This window comes from Heptranchias perlo, chromosome 14, assembly GCF_035084215.1.
Source record: "Heptranchias perlo isolate sHepPer1 chromosome 14, sHepPer1.hap1, whole genome shotgun sequence".
NCBI classification, from domain to species: Eukaryota; Metazoa; Chordata; class Chondrichthyes; order Hexanchiformes; family Hexanchidae; genus Heptranchias; species Heptranchias perlo.
In genome coordinates this window covers 8,126,838-8,151,462 of record NC_090338.1, presented here as the reverse complement: position 1 = coordinate 8,151,462, position 24,625 = coordinate 8,126,838, and the positions used below count along the sequence as shown (strand labels likewise).

The following is a 24,625-nucleotide window of genomic DNA, read 5'->3' as shown; positions in this document are numbered from 1 at the left end:
ACAATAAATTACACTCCCCCACTCTTTCCTCATAGACCAGCAAGGTTTTTTTTTTCCTTTTCAAGTATTTATCCAATTCCTTTTTGAAAGTTACTGTTGGATCTACTGCCACCACACTTTCGGGCCGTGCATTTCAGATCATAACAACTCGCTGCCTGAACAAATTTCCTCATCTCCACCTGGTTCTTTAGCCATTGTCTGAAATCTGTGTCCTCTGGTTACCGACCCTTCTGCCAGTGGAAACTGTTTCCCGTTATTTACTTCATCAAAATCCCTCAAAGTTTTGAACAGAGATATCCAATTCCTTTTTGAAAGTTACTATTGAATCTGCTTCCACCGCCCTTTCCGGGCAGTGCATTCCAGATCATAACAACTCGCTGCCTAAGCAAATCTCCTCATCTCTACTCGGTTCTTTAGCCATAGTCTTAAATCGGTGTCACCCTGTTACTGTCCCTCCTGCCAGTGGAAACAGCTTCCCCTTGCTTACTTTATCAAAACGCCTCATAATTTTGAACACCTCTATCAAATCTCCCCTTAACCTTCGGTGCTCGAAGGAGAACAATCCCAGCTTCTCTAGTCGCTCCACATAACTGAAGTCCTTCAGTACTGGTATAGTTGAGGCAAAAATCTGATTCTGAGCCATAGGGACTACTAATTAGGTAGACTATCCTATCATTCAGAATTATAGTGAATGATCGTGAATGAAACTGCAGAGTAAACTGCACCACTCGCCATGCTCAGCCCTCCAATGATACGAGAGGCCGTAGAGGATGTTCTAAAAGTTTGTTAATAGGGGCCGTTTATGGCATCGAGGAATTAATATCGGGGTCACTGACCAAATAAGGCAAATTCCATTTTTTTAATGTATTCTCAGATTTTTACTGCTGCTTTGGGGAATGAATTCTAGAACTCTGCCAATTATTCTGAGAAAACTGTATATATATTTATGTGTCAATAAGGGTCTGAGGGGGGCGATCCTTATATATCTAATAGACAGATTTCTGAAACTCGATACCAAATGAAGTCACTGGAAAGCAAAATCTGGCGGTAGAATAATAGACGGCCAAAATTCTACCGCCCATTTTTTTTTGCCTGCACTTTATCTACCTTGTACTTAGCAGTATAGAGGTGGGAGAATGAGGTTAAGTTGCACTTCGAGACGACCAGTGCTTTTGAGACAACGGGCGCTGCCCTTGGCTTTCGTCGCACAGGGATTTGGGAGCGCTGGGCACTTGACGGCGCTGCAATGGGGCTGCTGGAGTTTGGAAGCACTGGTGGGTGTGGGGGGCTGCAGCGGTTCAAGATATATTAATTTTTTGCCCCGAAATCAACGTTGAAAATATCATTTTATTTTATTCGTTCATGGGATGTGGGCGTCGCCGGCGAGGCAGGCATTTATTGCCCATTCCTAATTGCCCTTGAGAAGGTAGTGGTGAGCCACCTTCTTGAACCGTTGCAGTCCGTGTGGTGAAGGTTCTCCGACAGTGCTGTTAGGAAGGGAGTTCCAGGATTTTGACCCAGCGACGATGACGGAACGGCGATATATTTCCAAGTCGGGATGGTGTGTGACTTGGAGGGGAACGTGCAGGTGGTATTGTTCCCATGTACCTGCTGCTCTTGTCCTTTTATGTGGTAGCGGTCGCGGGTTTGGGAGGTTCTGTCAAAGAAGCCTTGTCGAGTTGCTGCAATGCATCCTGTGGATGGTACACACTGCAGCCACAGTGCGCCGGTGCTGAAGGGAGTGAATGTTTAGGGTGCTGGATGGGGTGCCAATCAAGCGGGCTACTTTGTCCTGGATGGTGTCAAGCTTCTTGAGTGTTGTTGGAGCTGCACTCATCCAGACAATTGGAGAGAATTACATCATACTCCTGACTTGTGCTTTGTAGATGGTGCAAAAGCTTTGAGGAGTCAGGGATTGCGTCACTCGCCGCAGAATACCCAGCCTCTGGCCTGCTCTTGTAGCCACAGTATTTATATGGCTGGTCCAGTTAAGTTTCTGGTCAATGGTGACACCCAGGATGTTGATGGTGGGGGATTCGGCGATGGTAATGCCGTTGAATGTCAATTGGAGGTGGTTAGACTCTCTCTTGATGGAGATGGTCATTGGTTGGCACTTGTCTGGCACGAATGTTACTTGTCACTTATCAGCCCAAGGCTCGATGCTGTCCAGGTCTTGCTGCATGCGGACTCAGACTGCTTCATTATTTGAGGGGTTGCAAATGGAACTGAACACTGCGCAGTCATCAGCGAACATCCCCATTTCTGACCTTAGGATGGAGGGTATGTCATTGATGAAGCAGCTGAAGATGGTTGGGCATAGGACACTGCCCTAAGGAACTCCTGCATGCATGTCCTGGGGCTGAGATGATTGGGCAACAACAACCACTACCATCTTCCTTTGTGCGAGGTATGACTCCAGCCACTGGAGGGTTTTCCCCCTGATTCCCATTGACTTCAATTTTACTCGGGCTCCTTGGTGCCACACTCGGTCAAATGCTGCCTTGATGTCAAGGGCAGTTACTCTAACCTCGCCTCTGGAATTCAGCTCTTTTGTCCATGTTTGGACCAAGGCTGTAATGAGGTCTGGAGCCGGGTGGTCCTGACGGAACCCAAACTGAGCATCGGTGAGCATGTTATTGGTGAGTAAGCGCCGCTTGATTACACTGTCGATGACACCTTCCATCACTTTTCTGATGATCGAGAGCGAACTGATGGGGTGGTAATTGGTCGGATTGGATTTGTCCTGCTTTTTGTGGACAGGACATACCTGCGCAATTTTCCACATTGTCGGGTAGATGCCAGTGTTGTAGCTGTACTGGAACAGCTTGGCTAGAGGCGCAGCTAGTTCTGGAGCACAACCCTTCAGCACTACAGCTGAGTTGTTGTCGGGGCCCATAGTCTTTGCTGTATCCACTGCACTCAGTCGTTTCTTAATATCACGTGGAGTGAATCGAATTGCGTGAAGACTGGCTTCTGGCTGAAGATGATGCAAACGCTTCAGCCTTGTCTTTTGCACTCACCTGCTGGACTCCGCCATCCTTTTATGTTCAAGATATATTAATTTTTTTCTCGTAAATCAATGTTGAAAATGTCATCAATCCACACTTGTCCAAGTGACTATTAATGTTGTCCCGGATTATCGTTCTTAAGAGCTTGGTTGCTCAATTATTTTAATTTAGTAGTGGATATCCAATTGATTTGCCCAGGCAAAGTCAGGGCAAATCAATCTTCCCTCAGAGTGAATTAATAATATTGTAGCCATAGTTATGAAGATCCAAAACTTCTGCAGCTTATGTCGCTCTATCTCGGGCCACGGTTGTGCAACTGCAGTCAGATGGAGTGTGTTGCAGATATGTATACAACAATGGGTAGAACATGAGGTTTTTCTCGGTGGTGGTTTCCTGTATCTGTCAGAAGTGAAGGAGGCAAGGTCATGGTATGCATGGGCACGGGGAGTTGCGGGGGCGGATAATTCGCCATGCTAGCAGCATTACCTTGTAACATTCTCAGGGACCTCTCTACATTCTGAATTTTCTGTTTGATGATTGCTTCTGGACATGTATCTCTGTGTCTAACTCTCTCTTACACATCCATGTATTGTCGCCTGTTATCGGAGACCAGTCAATAATTCCCAAACATTTAGTACTAAATCTTCGGTGATATACCCAAAAAAAGGTTCCATGATCCAGTTCCTCGGGAATCGAGAAGCGACTCTGTCCCGAAACCAGCTCCGACACAGAAAGCAGGAAAATAAATGACGCCCTGCTGCTAAATTTATTCGCCATAGTTCTGGGCTTGGATTTGTTGCAAATATTGAAATATTTGCCAATCGATTATATTAACTCATTTCTTATGCCACAACAATTTTTCGAATATATATCAACGTATTAATATTGAACCGAGAAATGCAAAGACTCAGCTTTTCTGAACACTGTCACACAGCATAAAACCAGGCATGGTCTGCTTCTTCGATTCTGTTCTGTGTTTCCCTGGCGGAGGAAGGGTTCGATCTCTTGCAGCGTCTCATCTCCTCATTGGTGGACAGTGACACGAAGAACCTCAACCAGTACCTCCAACAACTATTCTTGAAGATCAACTGTTTCGAAATTCTTCATAATGTACCGAAAGTTATATTTACGAGTGTACAATTAAAATTATCCTGACGAGCACGCATGAAAATGTTATTTTATTTTGTCGTGTTATTCTTAAAGTCGATTTAACGTACTATATGCAGTCGGAATTCTGCGGTTCCTGGCGTCATCTTCCACGTCACCAATAGTCGCTGATGGCTTATCGCCATATTGCCATCCTGACAGTCACAGACTGTCTATTATTACTCACTAGCACTTACGATTTACCTGACGCAACTTATACATTACCTGTCGTAACATCCTAATCATAGATCTGCGAAATTACTAACACTGCAGCAGCAACTTGCAAGGTCTGAATAAATTTGTCAATATTTGTATGAAATGAGTGCATTTGTATAATAGATGCGTTCAATATAAGTTTTGCGATGATACTTCCAGCTAACATTGGAGTTTTCGAAGAATGTGTGTTTATTTTAATTAAGGTTATGCATTACAGGTCCATTTTCCTCACAATAATTTTTCACGACGTTAATTTTCAGCAAAATGTGGTTGTACGTTTCCTTCGGAACAAGTGCAGTAATGCAAAATATAAAAAACAGTGTTTTCAGTCGACGAAAACATCACATAACTGGATAGCATGATTGTTCCACTGGCAGAATGACTTTCTTCCAGTCAGACAATAACAGGTTAGCATCGTGCGTCTTTAGCAAGTTGACTTGACTGGTTTATGATCAGGCTAAGAACTTTATAGTCGTCCGATCCTCAATCTTGTAGGAGAGACTGAATCCGAAACTTCGAGCTGGGGAGCTATTTTGGCTCCATGTGTATTTTCGTTATTTCCAACACGAAAAAATAGTGTCATTTGTTAGTTACATTTCAACCTATATCAGCGCAATTGACTGCTGAAGGTGTCCATACACCTCGTCTTCTCTTTGCGATAATTACCATGAGTGCAATGATTTAGTGACTGAAAGTGTGACGAAGAATTGTGTATATTGCTGTGACAAAAATCTGATTCTCAGCTATAGAGACCAGAATGTGCGTTGATTCATTTAGATGTTCCGAGTCATCGAGGCGGAAACTGCAGCGCAGATTGTTCCACTCTCTGTGCTGCGCCCTTCAAAAATAGTAGAGGCTGTAAATGATGTTCTGAAAGAGAAGTCAAGCAGAATTATGAAAACTTTTTGAAGGGTTTCTGATGCGCAGGCACAATAGTAGGCACGTTTGAAAAGTTTTACATATTAATATTCATAAAATTCTCATGGTTACCACTCTTAGACACATCTTAAATGCAGAGATTAATATTTTTATTGCAAAAAATTTTGAACGATTGCGCTCTGTTAAACTGCCGGATTGCACTGATTCTTGGAACATTTTATAATTGTGATTATGTTAATACATTTATGTTAACCCAGCCAGCCCAATTTTCGGGCGCAGTTTGCGTCCAATTGCCAAAGCGTAAATTCAGTGCTATTCGCTCTTCTGTTCACAGATCAAGCTTCAGGCTAAGACTGCATCCTCCACTGTTCACAACATGTCAACCCTTCAGCTTTGCCGAGAGTTTAAATTGAAAATTTACATAAAGAAATGCAACCTTCTATTCGCGGTTGCAAAATTACTCCTGAAATGATTGTCCTTTTTCAATCTTTATATGTTCAAGACGTTTTTTATTTATTGTTAAATCAATGTTAAAAATATCAACAGTAGGCTTTTGAAGATGCCTCTTTGGTATTTTTTACTGAGATCACGAACAACGGTGAAAATTTCCCATGTGCGTTTAGTTGTGAGCCCATTCTTCATAAACGCATTCACAATTTTCACTTAACGCAATATTTAGTGCTCAAATGAAATCCCTTCATCTGACGATTTCAACACATCCACGTACAATACAGTACATATTTGGGAGCTCTTTGGTGGTATCGGATAGCCTATTCAACTTCACACAGAAGCTCAATGCCAGTAACTATGGCTTTCAAACATTAGCGCGGTGTAATCTCTATTGAAACGTCGCGTACAGAGGTGACATATTATTTGATGACACTGACGTGATAAGCAAGTCATCTGGGTTGTGATCAAATGATTATTATCAAGGTCACATTGACGTTCAATGTCTGGATGCGTATGTTCTGTACTTGAACTGGGATCTGTAAGTCTTTGAGTTTGTCAATGGAACGCAAACTATAAGACTACGGTCATAAGAGCGGATAGTTACATTTATATTTAGAAATGGAGTCACAGGCACAAGTGTTGAAAATCAAAACATGGTGCGGTGTGATGTATATTTGTAAACTGTTCTGAAGAATAGGAAAGGTGAACAGCAACACCCTGTCTTTATCAGGCGTTTTTCATGCAAAATGTCCGAGGGCGTAATCGTTAAAAAAAATGGTGGCTGAGACAGAGAAGTTGCAACTAGAAGGTGTGACCAAAAGTTGGACAAAAAGGTGAGGTTTAGTGAGGATCTTGGATGAGCAGAGATAAGGGGAACATAGTGATGCACTTTCGGAATGTTGGACCTAATGGCTGAAGGCACCGCCGCAATGGCGGTGGGGGTATTGGTGAAGGGAAGAGTCTGAAATGGGGGCCAGAGTCGGTGCAATGTATATCCTGGGATGTAGATTGTAGAGGTGAAGGAGGTTGCAGCAATAGGGAAGAGGAACGCCATGAAGAAATTTGAACATAAGGATGAGAATTTAAAATTTGAGGCGTCGTGAGCCAGGACTCAATGGAGATCATCGGGAACGGCATCATGAGTGAGCTGTCCCTGAGGGAGGATATGGGTCGCAAAGTTTATGATGAGCTGAATATCATGCGGTGTGGAGGATAGGAGGCCGCCCAGAAGAGCACTGCAATAGTTGAGTCTGGAGCTGATAAAGGCATGAATGAGGGTTTCATCAACAGGTGGACTAAGGTAGGGGCAGTCGTGGGTGAAGTTATGAATGTGGAAACAGACAGTCTTATTGAGGGGGAAGACATCAAGATTTGAAGCAGAGCTCGGGTAGAATGGGATGCAGAGGTTGTGAACAGTTTAATTCAGCCTGAGACAATGGCTAAGCACGGAGATGGAATTAATTGCAAGGATACCGAGTTTGCAGCTGGAGAATACCGTCGACGCCTTTCGTCTTCCCAATGTTTAAGTCGAGGAAATTCCAGCTCATCCCAGACTGAATGTCCGTCAAGCAATCCAGCTACATCGAGGCAGTTTAGTGATCGAGAGCGGTGGTGGAAATGTATATCTGGTTGTCGACAACTTTATATGTGGAAGCTGACCCCATTTCTATGGATGATGTCACCATGAAGTAATATATAGTTCAGGAACAGTAAGGGGAAAAGATTGATCCTTGCAGTCCAAAAGAGGGAGCAAGGCGGGGACAGTCAGATAAGCCAGTGTTGCATATCGTCGAGATATCACAGGATAGTCAAGAGTGGAAACAAGCGAGGGAACATAAGAACATAAGAACATAAGAAATTGGAGCAGGAGTAGGCCAATCGGCCCCTCGAGCCTGCTCCGCCATTCAATAAGATCATGGCTGATCTGATCCCAACCACAAATCTAAAGAACACAAGAAGTCGGAGCAGGACCCGGCCACATAGCCCCTGGGCCCTCTCCGCCACCCACAGGGCATTGACCGCACTGAGCATGACAACGCAGCAGAGATGTTCAGAGAGCACATTATGGTCTAGCATGTCAAAAGCTTCAGATAGGTCGTGGACAACGAGAATGGTTAAGGCAACACTCACAATTAGAAAGCTTGTCATTTGTGACTTTGATTAGCAGCTTATTGGTTGCCTTGGTGGTGGAAATTGACCGGAGTGGTATAAACACTTGAAAGTACATTTTTGTTTCCAAGTTACTTCTTGAACTTGTAGTTGGCAAGACCTTTCTAAAAGATGTTTGCGATTGAGTGTGCCTTTACACTATGAATTTGGTATTCTTGCCAAGCTATCTGCAAAGCTGGACAAATGGGGATCGGAGTCCAGTGTGAGCCTGCAGAAGAGCCATTTTCAATGCCATTTGTTTGATCAATTATGTTAATTCATTCGTGGATCTCCAGTTGTTTAGCCCGGGTAAAGTCATGGCAAATTGACTTCCCTCAGAATGAATCAGTGATATTGTAGGCATAAGTATGAGGATCTAGAACTAAAGGCATAGTCGCAGGATAGGGGGTCGGGCACTTAAGACTGAGATGAGGAGAAATTTCCCCACTCAGAGGGCTGTGAATCTTTGGAATTCTCTACCCAAGAGGGCTGGTGATGCTGAGTCGTTGAGTCTATTCAAGGCTGAGATAGATTTTTGGACTCTAGGGGAATCAAGGGATATGGGGATCGGTCAGGAAAGTAGAGTTGAGGTTCAACATCAGCCATGATCTGATTGAATGGCGCAGGAGGTTCTAGGGGCCTTATGGACTACTCCTGCTCCTATTATGTTCTTAAGTTCTTATTATCCACCACATCTGAAGCTGATGCAGCTCTACTTAGGGGCGTGATAGTGAAACTGCAGTCATGATTGTCTGTGGCAGAATTTCCCATAAAACTATGGGTTGAACCTAAGATTTTGCTCACTGGTGGATTCCTGGCATTTGTCAGAAGTGAAGGAGGGATTGTCATGTTATGCATGGGCCGGGGCTAATTTACCAGTCTAGCAGCATTGCTTTATAATATTCTGAAGGACCTCTATACATTCTGAACTTGCTGTTTTGATATTGCTTCCTCGACATCTATCTCTGTATCTATTTCCAACACGCACACCTGTCTCACACACAGACACACAGAGCGCCTTGTTTCTTTTAAGTATCCAATCTAAAAATGAAAAAAGTTTGAGTGGAATATGCGCGGATGTTCCATCAGTATACAGGACTGAGTGGTACTGATGCATCCGCAGCAATTAGATGCACTAATCTTGCAGACTGCACAGCCCAAATTCATCACACAGAGTCACCTCTGCGTGCAAAAATATAAATTCTAAATCCAGGCTTTTAGCGGAGGATGGCCTTCAAGTGAAAACTTTAAAAAGAAAGACTTCCATTTATACAGCGTTTCCCTTTGAATAATACTATTACAGCGAGACCAGCAGAAGGCTGTAGCAATGGTGCAGGAGGGTGGGATTCATATTCCTGAGGCATTGGGCCCAGTTCTGCGGCAGGCGCGATCTGTTAAAGATGGATGGGTTGCTCCTCAACAGAGCTGGGATCAATGTCCTCGGGGGGGAGGTTAACTAGTGCTGTGCGGGAGGGTTTAAACTAATTTGGCAGGGCGGTGCGCACCAGAACGAAACACAAGAGAGAAGAAACAAGGAGCACAGAGGACTGGGAGGGAAAAGTAGCACTAGAATAAAAAATAGTTCAGAAATAGGAAGTATGAGACAGCGGGAAATGCGAAGCACTCGAAGAGGAGATTGGAGTATTTTTTATATTCGTTCATGGGATGTGGGCATCGCTGGCAAGGTCAGCATTTACTACCCATATTAATTGCCCTTGACAAGATGCTGGTGAGCTGCCTTCTTGAACCACTGCAATCTGTAGGGTGATGTTTCTACCACAGTGCTGTTAGGTAGGGAGTTCCAGGATTTTGACCCAGCGACGATGAAGGATTGGCGATATATTTCCAAGTTGGGATGGTGTGTGACTTGGAGGGGAACGTGCAGGTTGTGTTCTCCCCATGTGCTTGCTGCCCTTGTCCTTCAAGATGACCGAGGTTGTGGGATTGGGAGGTGCTGTCGAAGAAGCCTGGGCAAGTTGCTGCAGTGCATCCTGTGGATGGTGCACACTGCTGACACGTTGCGATGGTGGTGAAGGGAGTGAATATTTAGGGTGCTGGATGGGGTGCCAATCAATCTGGCTTCTTTGTCCTGGATGGTGTTGAGCTTCTTGAGTGTTGTTGGAGCTGCATTCATCCAGGCAAGTGGAGAGTATTCCATCACACTCCTGACTTGTGCCTTGTAGATGGTGGAAAGGCTTTGGGGAGTCAGGAGATGAGTCACTCGCCACTGAATATTCAGCCTCTAAACAAGCCTTGTAGCCACAGTATTTATATGGCTGGTCCAGTTAAGTTTCTGGTCAATGCAGATCCCCAGGATGTTGATGGTGGAGGATTCGGCGATGGTGAATGCCGTTGAATGTCAAGGGGAGGTGGTTAGACTTTCTGTTGTTGGAGAAGGTCATTGCCTGACACTTGTCTGGCGCGAATATTACTTGCCACTTATCAGTCCAAGCTTGGATGATGTCCAGGTCTTGCTGCATGCGGGCACGGACTGCTTCATTATCTGAGGGGTTCTGAATGGAACTAAACACCATGCAATTGTCTGCAAGCATCCCCATTTCAGACCTTATGATGGACGGAAGGTCATTGATGAAGCAGGTGAAGATGGTTGGGCATAGGACACTGCCCTGGCGAACTCCTGCAGCAAAGACATGGGGCTGAAATTTTAGGCCTCCAAAAACCACTTCTTCTGACTATGTGCTCGGCATGACTCCAGTCACTGGAGAGTTTTCCCCTGATTCGCATTGACTTCAATTTTACGAAGGCACCTTGGTGCCATATTCAGTCAAATGCTGCCTTGATGTCAAGGGCAGTCACTCTCATCTCACCTCTGGAATTCAGCTCTTTTGTCCAAGTTTGGATCAAGGCTTTAATGAGGTCTGGGGCCGAGTGGTCAAGGCAGAACCCAAACTTAGCATCGGTGAGCAGGCTATTGGTGAGTAAGTGCTGCTTGACAGCACTGTTGATGACATCTTCCATCACTTTGCTGATGATTGAGAGTAGACTGATGTGGTGGTATTTGGATAGATTGGATTTGTCCCGCTTCATGTGGACAGGACATACCTGGCCAATGCATGTGCGTAGATGCATATAGCATGGTAAATAGGGTTTGTGAGCTTCAGGCTCAAGTCGCCACATCGGGCTATGATATAGTGACAATAACAGAGACTTGTCTCAAAGAACGGGAGGATTGGGTACTTTATATTCCCTGCTAAAAGGTATTCAGGAAAGATAGGGAAGAAAAGAAAGGAGGAGCTGGTGGCATTATTGATCAAAGAAATTCTTATACAATGGAAAGGGATGATGTAGAGGCCAACAAATAGTGGAAAGGAGATAGAGAAGAACATTTGCAGGCAAGTTACAGAAGGATGCAAGAATTATTGTGTACTAATAATGGGGGACTTCAACTATCCCAATATGGACTGGAACACTAACCGTGTATAGGGCCAAGAGGGGGATGAATTCCTGAAATGTGTACAAGAGATCTTTCTGGAATACTATGTTTCCAGTCCATCCAGGAAGGAAACAATTCTGGATCTAGTTCGGGGAATGAAGTGGGGAAGGTGGAGCATGTCTCAGTGGGAGTGCATTTGTGGGCACAGTCATCATAATATCATCAGGTTTAGAATAGTTATGGAAAAGGACAAGGAGCAATCAATGTGAAAATGCTTAACTGGAGGATGGCAGATTTCAGTGACTTAAAAGGGGATCTTGACCAGATAGATTGGAATCAAAAATTGTTCTGCAAAACATTAATTAAACAATGGCATTTAAGAAGGAGTTGATTCCGGTACAGAGTAGACACATCACTAAGAGGAAAGGAAGGACATCCAAAGCTAGAGCTCCCCAAAGGTATAGAAATTAAAATTAAACAGAAAAAGGGTGCTTATGATAAATGTAAGGTTGATATTACAGTAGAGAACCAGGCTGGATACAGAAGGTGCAGATGACATCTAACGAAGGGTATAAGAGGGGCAAAGAGAGAGTATGAGAATAGATTAGCAGCTAACAGAAAAGGGAGCCAAAAAATCTTTTGTAAACGTATAAATAGCAAAAGGGTAGTCAAAGGAAGCGTGGGGCAGATTATGAACCAAAAAGGAGATCTTCTTGTGGAGGCAGAGGGCATGGCTGAGGCATTAAATGAATACGTCGCAAGCGTCTTCACGACAGAAGAGGGTACTGCCATTATAGCAGTAAAAGGGGAGCATGTATCAATATTTCATAGGATAAAAATTGAAAACAGGGGATACTTAAAAGATTGGCAGTAATGAAAGTAGAAAAGTCATCCAGTCCAGATGGGATGCATCCAAGGCTCGTGAAGGAAGTAAAGGTGGAAATTGCAGAGGCTCTGGCCATAATCCTCCAATCCTACTTAGAAATGGGGATGCTGCTGGAGGACTGGAGGGCTGCAACTGTTACACCCCTGTTCAAAAAAGGGGAGACGGATAAACTCAGCAATTACAGGCCAGTCCACCTCATGTTGGTGGTGCGAAAACTTCGAGAGACAACAATTCGGGACAAAATAATTCCGCACTTGGAAAAGCATAGTCTAATAAATGAAAGTCAGCACTAATTTCTAAAAGCAAAATCGTGTTTGACTAACTTGACTGAGTCATTTCATGAAGTAACAGAGAGGGTTGATGAGCGTAATGCAGTTGATGTTGTGTTTCTGCAATTTCAAAAGACTTTTGATAAAGTACCAAATAATAGACTTGTTAGCAAGTTTAAAACCCATGGGATTAAAAGGACAGTAGCAGCTTAGATACAAAGATGGCAAGGTGTCAGAAAGCAGAGAGTAGTTGTGAACAGTTGTTTTTCAGAGTGGAGGGAAATATGCAGTTGTGTTCCCCGGGTTCAGTATTAGGACCACTACTGTTTTAATATATATTAACGACCTCGAATTGAGTATGGAGGGTATAACTTCAACGTTTGCTGATGACACGAAACTCGAAAATGTAGTAAACAACGTAGAGGATAGCAACAGACTTCAGGAGGACATGGACCAGGCTGGTTAAATGGGCAAATGCATGGCAGATCAAATGTGAAGTGTTGCATTTTAGTGGGAAGAATATAGGGAGCTAATATAAACTAATGGTACAATTTTAAAGGGGGTGCAGGAACAGAGGGACCTGGGGGTGCGCATACACGAATCTTTGAAGTTGGCAGGACAAGTTGAGTAGCCTGTTTAAAAGCATGTGGGATCCTGGGCTTTATTAATAGAGGCATAAAGTATAAAAGCAAGGAAGTTATATAAAACCGTTATAAAACAACGGTTAGGCCTCAGCTGGAGTATTGTTTTCAATTCTGGGCACCACATTTTAGGCAGGATGTCAGGGCTTTAGAGAGGGTGCAGAAGAGATTTACTAGATTGGTGCCAGGGATGAGGGACTTCAGTTATGTGGAGAGACTGGAGAAGCTGACGTTGTTCTCCTCAGAACAGAATAGGTTAAGGAGAGACCTGACAGAGTTGTCCAAAATCATGAGCGGTTTTGACAGAGGGAAACTGTTTCCAGTGACAGTGGAGTCGGTAACCACAGGACACGGATTTAATGTGATCGACAAATGAGCCAGAGGCCACATGAGGAAACATTTTCTTTACGCAGTGAGTTTAATGTTCTGGAATGCTCGACCAGAAAGGGTGGTGGAAGCAGCTTCAATTGTAACTTTCAGAAGCAAGGTAAAAAGATTAAAGAACTATGGGGAAAGAGCAGGGGAATGGGACTAATTGGATTGCTGTTTTCAAAGAGCCCGCACAGACATGATGGGCCGAATGGTCTCCTCCTGTGTTGTACCTACGATGACAGTATGAAATAGGAGGAACTGAGCACACTGATAGTTCAATTTTGCGCGCTCCGGGAACCCAACACAATATGAAATGAACAGATTACATACCCAACAAATCAGCGTTTTATATTAAGTCTGTCGCAAAGCTGAGAAATTATTTGGCTTTGACATGTTCAACTTGATTGCTATATAATTTATTTTTGGAAAATATTAACATTTGAGATAGAGGTATTTACTGAAACTCATCAACGTTATCACTGCATGCACTGATAAAACCAAAGATTTTAATTCAGCGTGGCATTAGAAAGAAAGACTTTGTTCTATGAAACGTTACAGTCACTGGTGAATGCATCCCAGGCCATGAAATTATGCCTTGTGATACTAACCAGTTTAATATACATGCGATCCAACATGACAAAAGCAGCGAAAAGACGAATGACAGAGTGACACATTCATTGAAACAGAAAGTGAATCAAGTCAAAGTCAGCTTTCATGCGAACGTTAATGCAGTATACACTACTCAGGAATGTCACAATAACGGCAGGTATATTCAGCACCACGGACAAGTAGGATTATAGGAAAAGCAGCAAGCAGTTTGGTCTATTAACCTTCAAATGCCAATGTGAGGATTTTGCATATACATAAAACTTACACATTAATTCACTGCATAACAGATAGCTCCTCACTAAAGTGAAATATCTGCGATTGCCAGCATGGAAATTGCTTAAAAATTATTTTCTTGCGTTGGTGTCACGGACACCCAAGTCATTGAAAGGCAAGGTAGGATGACAGGGCTTCAGAAATAGAAAATCACTTTTCGATGATTCTGGAGATAAACACACGGTATAACGATAACCTTCAGTCTGAACAGGCCCGGTATAATTTATTGGTTCGTTTACTGCAGGTCTCCGATTAAAAGCATCATTCGAATTACTCCGTAGAAAACAACAAATAGAAGAGCTGTAGTCTTCAGCAATATTTCCGTCTTGTTTAAATTTCACGACGACCAGAAAAATGATAGTTATAAGAAACAAAAAGGAAGTTGATCCTAAAATAATGACTAAATAACGATTTAGAGGCGAAAAGTAATCCGAGAGTCTGGGTGTGTCCGTTCGTTCAGAAGATTTTTCAGTGACATTGGACGAGATTGAAAATGAAATTGTCGCCGTACTGGAGAGACTGGGCTGTCCATTGTCCTTCACACAGATCACAAGTCTTTCTGTGATGATGTCTTTGTCCATTATACTTCGAGTTGTCCTGATTTCCCCAGAGTGAAGCCCCACAGTGAACAGATTGGGATCAGTGGCCTCCAACAGTTGATAAGAAAGCCGAGAGTTCTGACCGGAATCGGCATCAGCCGCGGTTACCTTGGTGACCAAGTATCCTGGAAATACTGATTGCGGCGCAATCTCCACTGACGCTGTACTGTTCCAGGTTAACGGTGAAACAATAACTGGAGTATTGTCATTCTGGTCCAAGATAATAACATTCACGATGGCCGTGCTGCTCAGTGGGGGAGATACATCATCTTGAGCTTGAACTTTGATCTGGAAATGTTTCAGTTGCTCATAGTCAAAGGAGCGCAGCGCGTAAATGTTCCCATTTCTTGAGTTAATAGTGACGTAAGCAGACGCAGATACATCGAGAATCTGATTCTCCAGAATGGAATAGGAGACTTCCGCATTCTGATCCAAATCTGAATCTAAAGCAGTAACAGCAAATATAGAAGCACCTGGAGTATTGTTCTCCATCAGATACACATTAAATGAGGATTCCGTGAACAACGGCGCATTGTCATTTATATCAGTTATCGAAACCGAGATGGTTTTACTTGTTGAAAGAGGGGGAGACCCTCCGTCCCAAGCTGAAATGGAGATGTTGTATAGTGGGGCCGTTTCTCGATCCAGAATATCATTGGTAACCAACTTATAATTATTTCTTAAAGAATTTTCAAGCTTAAACGGAATATTCACTGGAATCTGACACTGTACATGTCCATATTCGCCGGAATCTGGATCCGTTATACTGATCAGAGCTATCACAGTTCCTGGGGGAGCATCTTCCCGCACCGCGCGGGCCACCACTGTCACGTCTATCTCCGGGGCGTTATCATTCGTGTCAATTAATCCGACTACAACTTTGGCGTGTCCTGTCATGACGACAGGACCATTGTCCACAGCCTGTACATCAAGTTCATAAACACTTGATTCCTCAAAATCCAGTACACCTTGAACTCTGATCTCTCCAGTTAGCGGGTGCAATTTGAAGAACTCGCGAATTGTTTGGGGCACGTGACTTGTGAAAGAATACGTCAGCTCAGCATTGATACCTTCATCTCGATCAGCAGCATTAATTTTTATCACCAAGGTACCTTTGCGGGCGTTTTCTGCTACACTCGCCCTGTAGATTTCATGATCGAATAATGGCGCGTTATCATTGACGTCCACAACTGTAATGATAATTCGAGTTGTGCCTGATCTCTGAGGAATGCCACCGTCAATGGCCGTCAATACAAGATGAAAGGTTGACTGTTGCTCGCGGTCCAAGGATTTCTCTAATAACAGCTCCGCACTTTTACTCCCATCAGTTCTTGTCTGCACTTTGAGGCCGAAGTGCTCGTTTGGACTGATCTGGTAATTGCTGACTGTGTTTGTGCCCACGTCCGGATCGTGCGCGCTCTCGAGAGGAAAGCGCGCTCCTGGCGCAATTAATTCATTAATCTGCAGGGAGAATTCATTTTTCAGGAATCTGGGTGAATTATCATTTATATCTAGTATCTCCACTGCAACTGGGTGTATTTCCAAAGGATTATTGAGCATTATTTTAAAAGAAAGGGAGCAGGTTGAGCTTTGTCCACAAATCTGTTCTCTGTCGATTCTTTCATTAACAAATAAAATCCCATTCTCCAGATTTACCTTCATGTATTGCTTTCTGTCATCAGAGGCCAGCCGAAACTTGCGAGCAGATAATTCCCAAATGTTTAGTTTTAAATCCTCGGCGATATTCCCAACAAAGGCCCCATGCTCCAGCTCCTCGGGAATCGAATACCGACTTTGTCCCGTAACCAAGTCCGACACACAGAGCAGGAAAATAAAAAACGCCCCGCTGCTGATTGTATTCGCCATTGTTCTGGGCTTGATTGTCTGGTAAAAGGACAAAATATCTTCCAATCGTTTACTTTAACTTGTATCTTAACCCACAACAATTAGTCGAATATATATTTAAATACTGTTCTTGAAGCGAGAAAGGCAAACACTCAACCTGGGCAGCTTTTCTAAACATGTCCGCACAGCAGAAACGCAGGCACCGTCTGTCTCTTCGCTTCGGTTCTGTGTTTCCCTGAAGGGGAGGGGATAGATCTCTTGCAGCATCTCAGCTCCTTATTGGTAGACAGCGACACGAAGAGCCTCAACCAATAACTACAGCAACTGTTCTTAAAGCTATACTGTTTCGAAATTATTTGTAATATAAAGAAACGGAATGTTAAGGAGCAATTAAAATCCCCTCAACAGCTCATGTAATATTGTAGTTTATTTTGCTGTCTTATTTCTAAAATCGGTGTAATATACTGTAGCAGCTGAAATCCTCAGATTCCTCGTCAAAAGGAATAACACCGTCCACATCATCAATAGTCGTTGATAATTCAAATCCACTTGTGATCCTGATAGCGTACATATATCCTCCGATTTATTATTACTCAGTAGTTTACTGAATGCAATCTATAGATTACCATTAGGAGCATCCTGACACATGGGAGGAAACCTCCTGCTGTTGGGCAGCGCCATCCAAGGTCTGAATCAATTTAGTAATACTTGTAAGGACTTAGAGTATTCATTTTGAAAAGCCTTCCAATATTTATTTTGAGACGATGATTTTAGCTCATATTGAAGTTTTCGAATTGTCTTTTTTTATTTGAATTAAGTTCATGATTAATATGTTCCGTTTCTTCAAAATTAGTTTTGCATGAAATTAAACATTCGCAAAATATGATTGTATATTTCATTCTGAACAAATGCAGTTAATGTAAAATAAAAAAGGCATGTTTTCAGTAAATGGGCAATGTCACATAACTAGGAAGTATGTTGGTTCCATTGGCAGTATAGAAATCTTCAGGTCAGATAATAACAGGTCAGTATCGTATTCTGCATTAAATTTAGACATGGTGCGTCTTTAGCAAGTGAACGGGGATGATTTTTTTATGTCCGGGCGGAGAAGTTCTTAATACTCCGTTCCTACATCTTTTAGAAGGCTGATTCCGAAAATTAGAGCCAGGGAGCTATTTTGGCTCCAACTGGGTTTTCATTATTTCCAAGACCCAAAACAAAGCGTCGCTCAATTGCCACCAAATCGATGAAACAGTGTAATTTGTTACTTATATTTGAACCTATAACAGCGCAATTGACTGCTGTAGATGCACTCACACCCTCATTTTTATGCGATGATTACCATGAATTTCCAGTACCTTTGTAGAATCATAGGTTCATACAGCACAGAAGGAGGCCATTCAGCTTTTCATTCTTGTGTCCACACTTTGAAAGAATGATCAATAAATTACACTCTCCCACTCTTTCCTCATAGACCAGCAAGTTTTTTTTTTCCTTTTCAAGTATTTATCCATTTCCTTTTCGAAAGTTACTATTGAATCTGCTTCCACCACCATTTCGGGCCGTGCATTCCAGATCATAACAACTTGCTGCCGAAACAAATCTCCTCATCTCCACCTGGTTCTTTCGCCATTGTCCTAAATCTGTGTCCTCTGGTTACCGACCCTTCTGCCAGTGGAAACTGTTTCCCGTTATTTACTTCATCAAAATCCCTCATAATTTTGAACAGAGATATGCAATTCCTTTTTGAAAGTTACTATTGAATCTGCTTCCACCGCCCTTTCCGGGCAGTGCATTCCAGATCATAACAACTCGCTGCCTCAGCAAATCGCCTCATCTCTACTAGGTTCTTTAGCCATTGTCTTAAATCGGTGTCCTCCGGTTACTGACCCTCCTGCCAGTGGAAACAGCTTCCCCTTACTTACTTTATCAAAACGCCTCATAATGTTGAACACCTCTATCAAATCTCCCCTTAACCTTCGGTGCTCTATGGAGAACAATCCCAGCTTCTCCAATCGCTCCGCGTAACTGAAGTCCTTCAGCACTGGTATAGTTGAGGCAAAAATCTCATTCTGAGCCATAGTGACTACTAATTAGGTGGACTATCCTATCATTCAGAATTATAGTGAATGATCGTGAATGAAACTGCAGAGTAAACTGTACCACTCGCCATGCTCAGCCCTCCAATGATACGAGAGGCCGTAGAGGATGTTCTAATAGTTTGTTAATAGGGGCCGTTTATGGCATCGAAGAATTAACATCGGGGTCACTGACCAAATAGTTCACATTCCATTTTTTTACTGTATTTTTACTGCTGCTTTGGGGATTGATTTCGAGAACTGTCAATTATTCTGAGAAAACTCTATGTATATTTATGTGTCAATAAGGGTCTGAGTGGGGGCGGTCCTAATATATCTAATAGACAGATTTCTGAAACTCGATACCAATTGAAGTCAATGGAAAGCAAAATATGGCGTCAGAATACTCGGCGGCCGAACCTCCACCGCCCATTTTTTGCCTCCACTGAAGTTAAACTTCATCTACCTTGTACTTAGCAGTATAGAGGTGGGAGAATGAGGTTTAGTTGCACTTCGAGTGCTTTTGAGACAACGGGAGCTGTCCTTGGCTTTAGTCGCACTGGGATTTGGGAGCGCTGGGGAATTGACGGAGCTGCAGTGGGGCTGCTGGAGTTTGGAAGCACTGGTGGGTGTGGGGGGTTGGGTGGAGGTAGTTTCGTTGTGAAAGGAAACATGCGGTTTGTTAGAACTGTGGAAAGAGAACCTATTTGCCATTACTTTGGATTGAATATGAAGTTTGCCACGTTGGTGGTTTGCTGTTTTTTATCAACATTGAGAGAGCGGAGAGGTGGAGCATGCATTGAGGGCAGGGAAATCATATGTCCAGCCGTACTGGTTTATAACTTTCTTCGGTCTCACTGTCAACACTGAACTTTGTGTTCTGTGATTGATTCCTGGATATATATTTTTGTGTCTATCTCTCTTCCTCGCTCTCTTTCATATTATAGTATGGTGGTATGGTAGAGCACAGGAGGAGACCATTTGGCCCATTGTACCTGTGCCAGCACTTTGAAAGAGCTATCAGATACGTCCCATTCCCCAGCTCTTTTCCTATAGCCCTATAAATGATTTCCCTTCAAACATTTATCCAATTTCCTTTTGAAAGTTACTATTGAATCTGCTTCCAACACCCTTTCAGGCAATGCGTTTCAAATCAGAACAACTCGCTGTGTAAACAAATGTTTCCCTGTGCCACCTCTGGTTCTTTTGCCAATCACCTCCCTGTCTCTGTGTCTATCTCTCACAGATGAACATGTAGTTATTCTAATTAGTATCAACAAAATGCAGATCATAATTCGAACTTTTAAAATTCAACTCGTTTTGTTATTATTCAAAAAACAAATCAAATGGTTAAAGACAGTGTGTGACTCTCCATTTCTTTGGCTATATCTGACAGCTATTAGGCAGCAGAATTTTCACATTTTATAAGTGTGAACATCAATAGTGATAATCAGGTCACATAATAAGAGACTGGTGGCTTCATTTGTTTGAAAAAACGAGCTTACCTACAAAGAGAACGTAAAACAAAATCTGCAATAGGTGTGTAATCAGTATTATTTTTCCTCACTGATGTTTACACATACATAGTTAAAAATAATATCCAATATAAATTTTACCTGAATAAAGATTTGAAATTTATTGACGAAATTTTCCTTAGAAAAAATGCAAACCGTTTTTTTAAAAATTCGTTCATGGGATGTGGGCATCGCTGGCAAGGCCAGCATTTATTGCCCATCCCTAATTGCCCTTGAGAAGGTGCTGGTGAGCCGCCTTCTTGAACCGCTGCAGTCCGTGCTGTTAGGTGAGGAGTTCCAGGATTTTGACCCAGCGACGATGAAGGATGTTGTGTAGAAATTGCTAGAATATTCCATCAGTACAAATTACTGAACATTACTGATGAATCCTCAGAAGTTAATCACAGTGAACATGTTCAGATTGGACAAACTAATCCAGCTCACAGAGTCACAGCTATGTGACAAAATATCAAGTCCTAACCCAAGCATTTGAACGAGGTGTGTTTTTCAAGTGAAACTTAAATTAGATCTCAAAATGACAATTAACTTGATAAATTTAACCACATTATTTGCCAAATGCGTAATATTTTAATTTTATTTATTTTGTTTAACTCCTTATTTTGAACATGAGAAATGTTCGTTACTGAGGAAACAAAATGGCACTCGAAAATTTCAGAAAGCACCTTGAATTATGTGTATGAACCCGGTGGCTGGATTGTACAATCACAAGGTCGTATACTATCATTATAAAACAGCAGCTGCAGTGCGTGACACAAGCTGTGACAATAAAGTGTGACATCTTTAGCATTGAGAATATCGATCCCGCCACCTCCCCCACAGTGACAGATACTGCAGGTACTTATTTCGTTTTCTGAGCGTCCCGGGTAAACAATTTATTATAAAATAGGCTACTTCACCAACAACTCAGTGTATTGCGTTACATCAGAAGCAAATCTGAGAAATTATCTGACTTCGAAAAATTCAATTGAATTGCTATGTATTATTTGCGGATTAAATGCAACATTTTAAGAGTTTGCTGAAAAACGTCAACGTTCTGATTACACGCAAGGGTAAAACCAAGGATTTTAATTTAGCGTGGCTTCTGAAAGAAAGCTTTTAGTTCTGTGAGACATTACAATCAGCGATGAAAAGGTAATAGGCTCTGAAATTATGCCTTTTGATAATAACTAGTTTCATAAACATGCGATAAAACACCAACACAGTGGCTGAGAGAGAAATGAGAGAAGAACACGCTGATATGTATTCCATCAAAATATAAATTGAAACGAGCAAAAAGCCAGTTTTCATGCTAGCATTCTCAGGGCTGTCACAAAGGCGGCAGGTATATTCAGCATCACTGACACGCAGAATAATAGGAACAATAGTTGGCAATTCAGCCTGTCGGCCTTTCTACTATGGATTTGAGGGTTTAGCCGTGTACAAAAAAATTACCGAGAATTCATCGCATAACAGATAGCTCTTCAACAAAGTTGAATGCTGCCATTCCCAGCATAGAAATTGCTTATAAATTATTTTCTTGCGTTGGTGTCCCGGACACCCAAATCATTGAAAGGCAAGGTAGGATGACAGGGCTTCAGAAACAGGAAATCGCTCTTAGATGATTGTGGAGATAAACACACGGTATAACGATAACCTTCAGTCTGAACAGGCCCGGTATAATTTAATAGTTCGTTTAGTGCAGGTCTCATATTAAAGGCATCATTCCAATTCCTCCGCCTGTAACAACAAACCGTAGAGCTGTAGTCTTCAGCAATATTTCTGCCTTGTTTAAACTTCAGGACGACCAGAAAAATGATGGTTACAAGAAACGAAAAGGAAGTTGATCCTAAAATGATGATTAAATAACGATTTAGTGGCGAAACATTCTCCGACGGTCGGGTTTGTCCGTTCGTTCAGAAGATTTTTCAGTAACATTGGACAAGATTGAAAATGAGATTGTGGCCGTAGTGGACAAGCTTGGTTGTCCATTGTCCTTCACACAGAGGACCAGTCCTTCAGCGGTGATGTCTCGGTCCCTAACACTTCGCATTGCTCTGATTTCCCCAGAGAGAAGCCCCACATTAAACAGATTGGGATCAGTGGCTTCCAACAGGTGATAAGAAAGTCGTGCGTTCTGACCGGAATCGGCATCAGTCGCAATTACCTTTGTGACTAAGTATCCTGGATATACGGACAGCGGTGCAATCTCCACTAATGTTGAACTGTTCCACGTTAAAGGTGAAACAATAACCAGAACATTGTCATTTTGGTCCAAAATAATAACATTCACGATAGCAGTGCTGCTCAGTGGGGGAGATCCAGCATCCTGGGCTTAAACTTTTATCTTGAAATGTTTCAGTTGCTCATAGTCAAAGGAGAGCAGCACGTAAATGTTCCCATTTCTTGAGTTAATAGTGACGTAAGCAGACACAGACATTTCTTGCATCTGATTCTCCAGAATGGAATAGGAGACTTCCCCATTCTGATCCATATCAGGGTCTAAAGCGGTAACAGCAAATATGGACGCACCTGGAGTGTTGTTCTCCATCAGATACACATTATATGAAGAATACGTAAACCTCGGTGCATTGTCATTTATATCAGCTACCGAAACTAAGACGGTTTTATTTGTTGAAAGAGGGGGAGACCCACCGTCCCAGGTTGAAATAGAGATGTTGTAAATCAAGACGGTTTCACGAACGTAAATATGATTGGTAACCAAATTATAATTGTTCCTCAAATATTTTTGGAGCTTAAACGAAGTTCCATTGGAACCTGACATTGTACGTGTCCATAATCGCCAGAATCACGGCTATCACTGTCCCTGGGAGAACATCTTCCCGCACCGCACTAGATACCAAGGTCACCTCTAACTCAGGGGAGTTATCATTCGTGTCTATTAATCCGACCATAACTTTGGCGTGCCCTGCCAATCCAGGTGGACCACTGTCCACAGCTTGTACATCAAGTTCATAAAATCTTGATTCTTCAAAACCCAGTACACCTTGAACTTTAATCTCTCCAGTTTCCGGGTCCAATTTGTACAACTCGCGAATCCTTTGGGAAACGTGGCTTGTGAAAGAATACGTCAGTTCAGCGTTCGTACCTTCATCTAAATCAACAGTGTGAATTGTTGTCACCAAGGTACCTTTGGGGATGTTTTCAGTTACACTCGCTCTGTAGATGTCATGATCGAACACTGGTGCGTTATCATTCGCGTCCACGACAGTGACCTTAATCCGTGTTGTGCCTGATCTAAGAGGAATGCCGCCGTCAATGGCCGTCAGTACAAGGTTAAAGGTTGACTGTTGTTCACGGTCCAAGGACTTCTCCAATAACAGCTCGGCACTTTTACTCCCATCAATTCTTGTTTGCACTTTAATGCCGAAGTGCTCATTTGGGCTGATTTGATAAGTGCTGATTGTGTTTATACCCACGTCTGGATCGTGCGCGCTCTCAACAGGGAAGTGCGCCCCTGGCGCAATTACCTCTCCGATCTGTAGGGAGAATTCACTGTTCGGAAAATTGGGTGAATTATCACTTACATCTAATATTTCCACTTCAACAGGATGTATTTCCAAAGGATTGTCAAGCGCAACTTGAAAAGAAAGGGAACAGGTAGAACTTTGTCTACAAATTTGTTCTCTGTCGATTCTTTCATTAACAAATAAAATCCCATTCTCCAGATTTACCTCCATGTATTGCTTCCTGTCATCGGAGACCAGCCGAAACTTGCGAGTCCATAATTCCCAAAAGTTTAGCCTTAAATCCTCAGCGATATTCCCAACAAAGGCTCCATGATCCAGTTCCTCGGGAATCGAGTAGCGAATCTCTCCCGAAACCACGTCCGACAAACAGAGCAGGAAAATGAAATACGCCCCGCTGCTGAGTGTATTCGCCATTGTTCTGGGCTGGATTTTGTTGCAAAATATCGAAATATCTGCCAATCGATTATATTAACCAGTCTCTTATGCCACAACAATTAGATGTTTACATACCTATATACTCGTATTGAACCGAGAAATTCAAAGACTCAACCTGGTTATCTTCTCTGAACATGGCCGCACAGCTTAAACGTCTGTCTTTTCGATTCTGTTCTGTGTTTTCCTGCCAGAGAAAGGGGTCGATCTCTCGCAGCGTCTCAGCTCCTTATTGGTAGACAGCGACACAAACAGACTCAACCAATAACTGCAGCATCTATTCTAAAAGCTAAACTGTTTCGAAATTCTTTTTAATGTACCGAACGTTATATTGACGAGTGTACAATTGAAAGTATCCAGACATGCACGTATAAAAGA

General features: G+C 42.6%; 1 protein-coding gene and 1 pseudogene across 1 annotated transcript; both read right to left on the bottom strand.

Moving 5' to 3' along the window:
* Nucleotides 1-13,824: 13,824 nt before the first annotated feature.
* On the bottom strand, nt 13,825-16,949 carry LOC137332043 (protocadherin-10-like). Its single transcript, XM_067995769.1, has one exon. The coding sequence runs from the start codon at nt 16,754-16,756 to the stop codon at nt 14,363-14,365; it is 2,394 nt and encodes a 797-aa protein (XP_067851870.1). The 5' UTR covers nt 16,757-16,949; the 3' UTR covers nt 13,825-14,362.
* Nucleotides 16,950-21,856: 4,907 nt separating this feature from the next.
* On the bottom strand, nt 21,857-24,229 carry LOC137332612 (protocadherin-10-like; annotated as a pseudogene).
* Between the last annotated feature and the right edge of the window lie 396 nt (nt 24,230-24,625).

Coding starts and splice junctions, on each gene's coding strand:
- LOC137332043 (XM_067995769.1), bottom strand. CDS start 16,756: ATGGCGAATACAATCAGCAGCGGGGCGTTTTTTATTTTCCTGCTCTGT.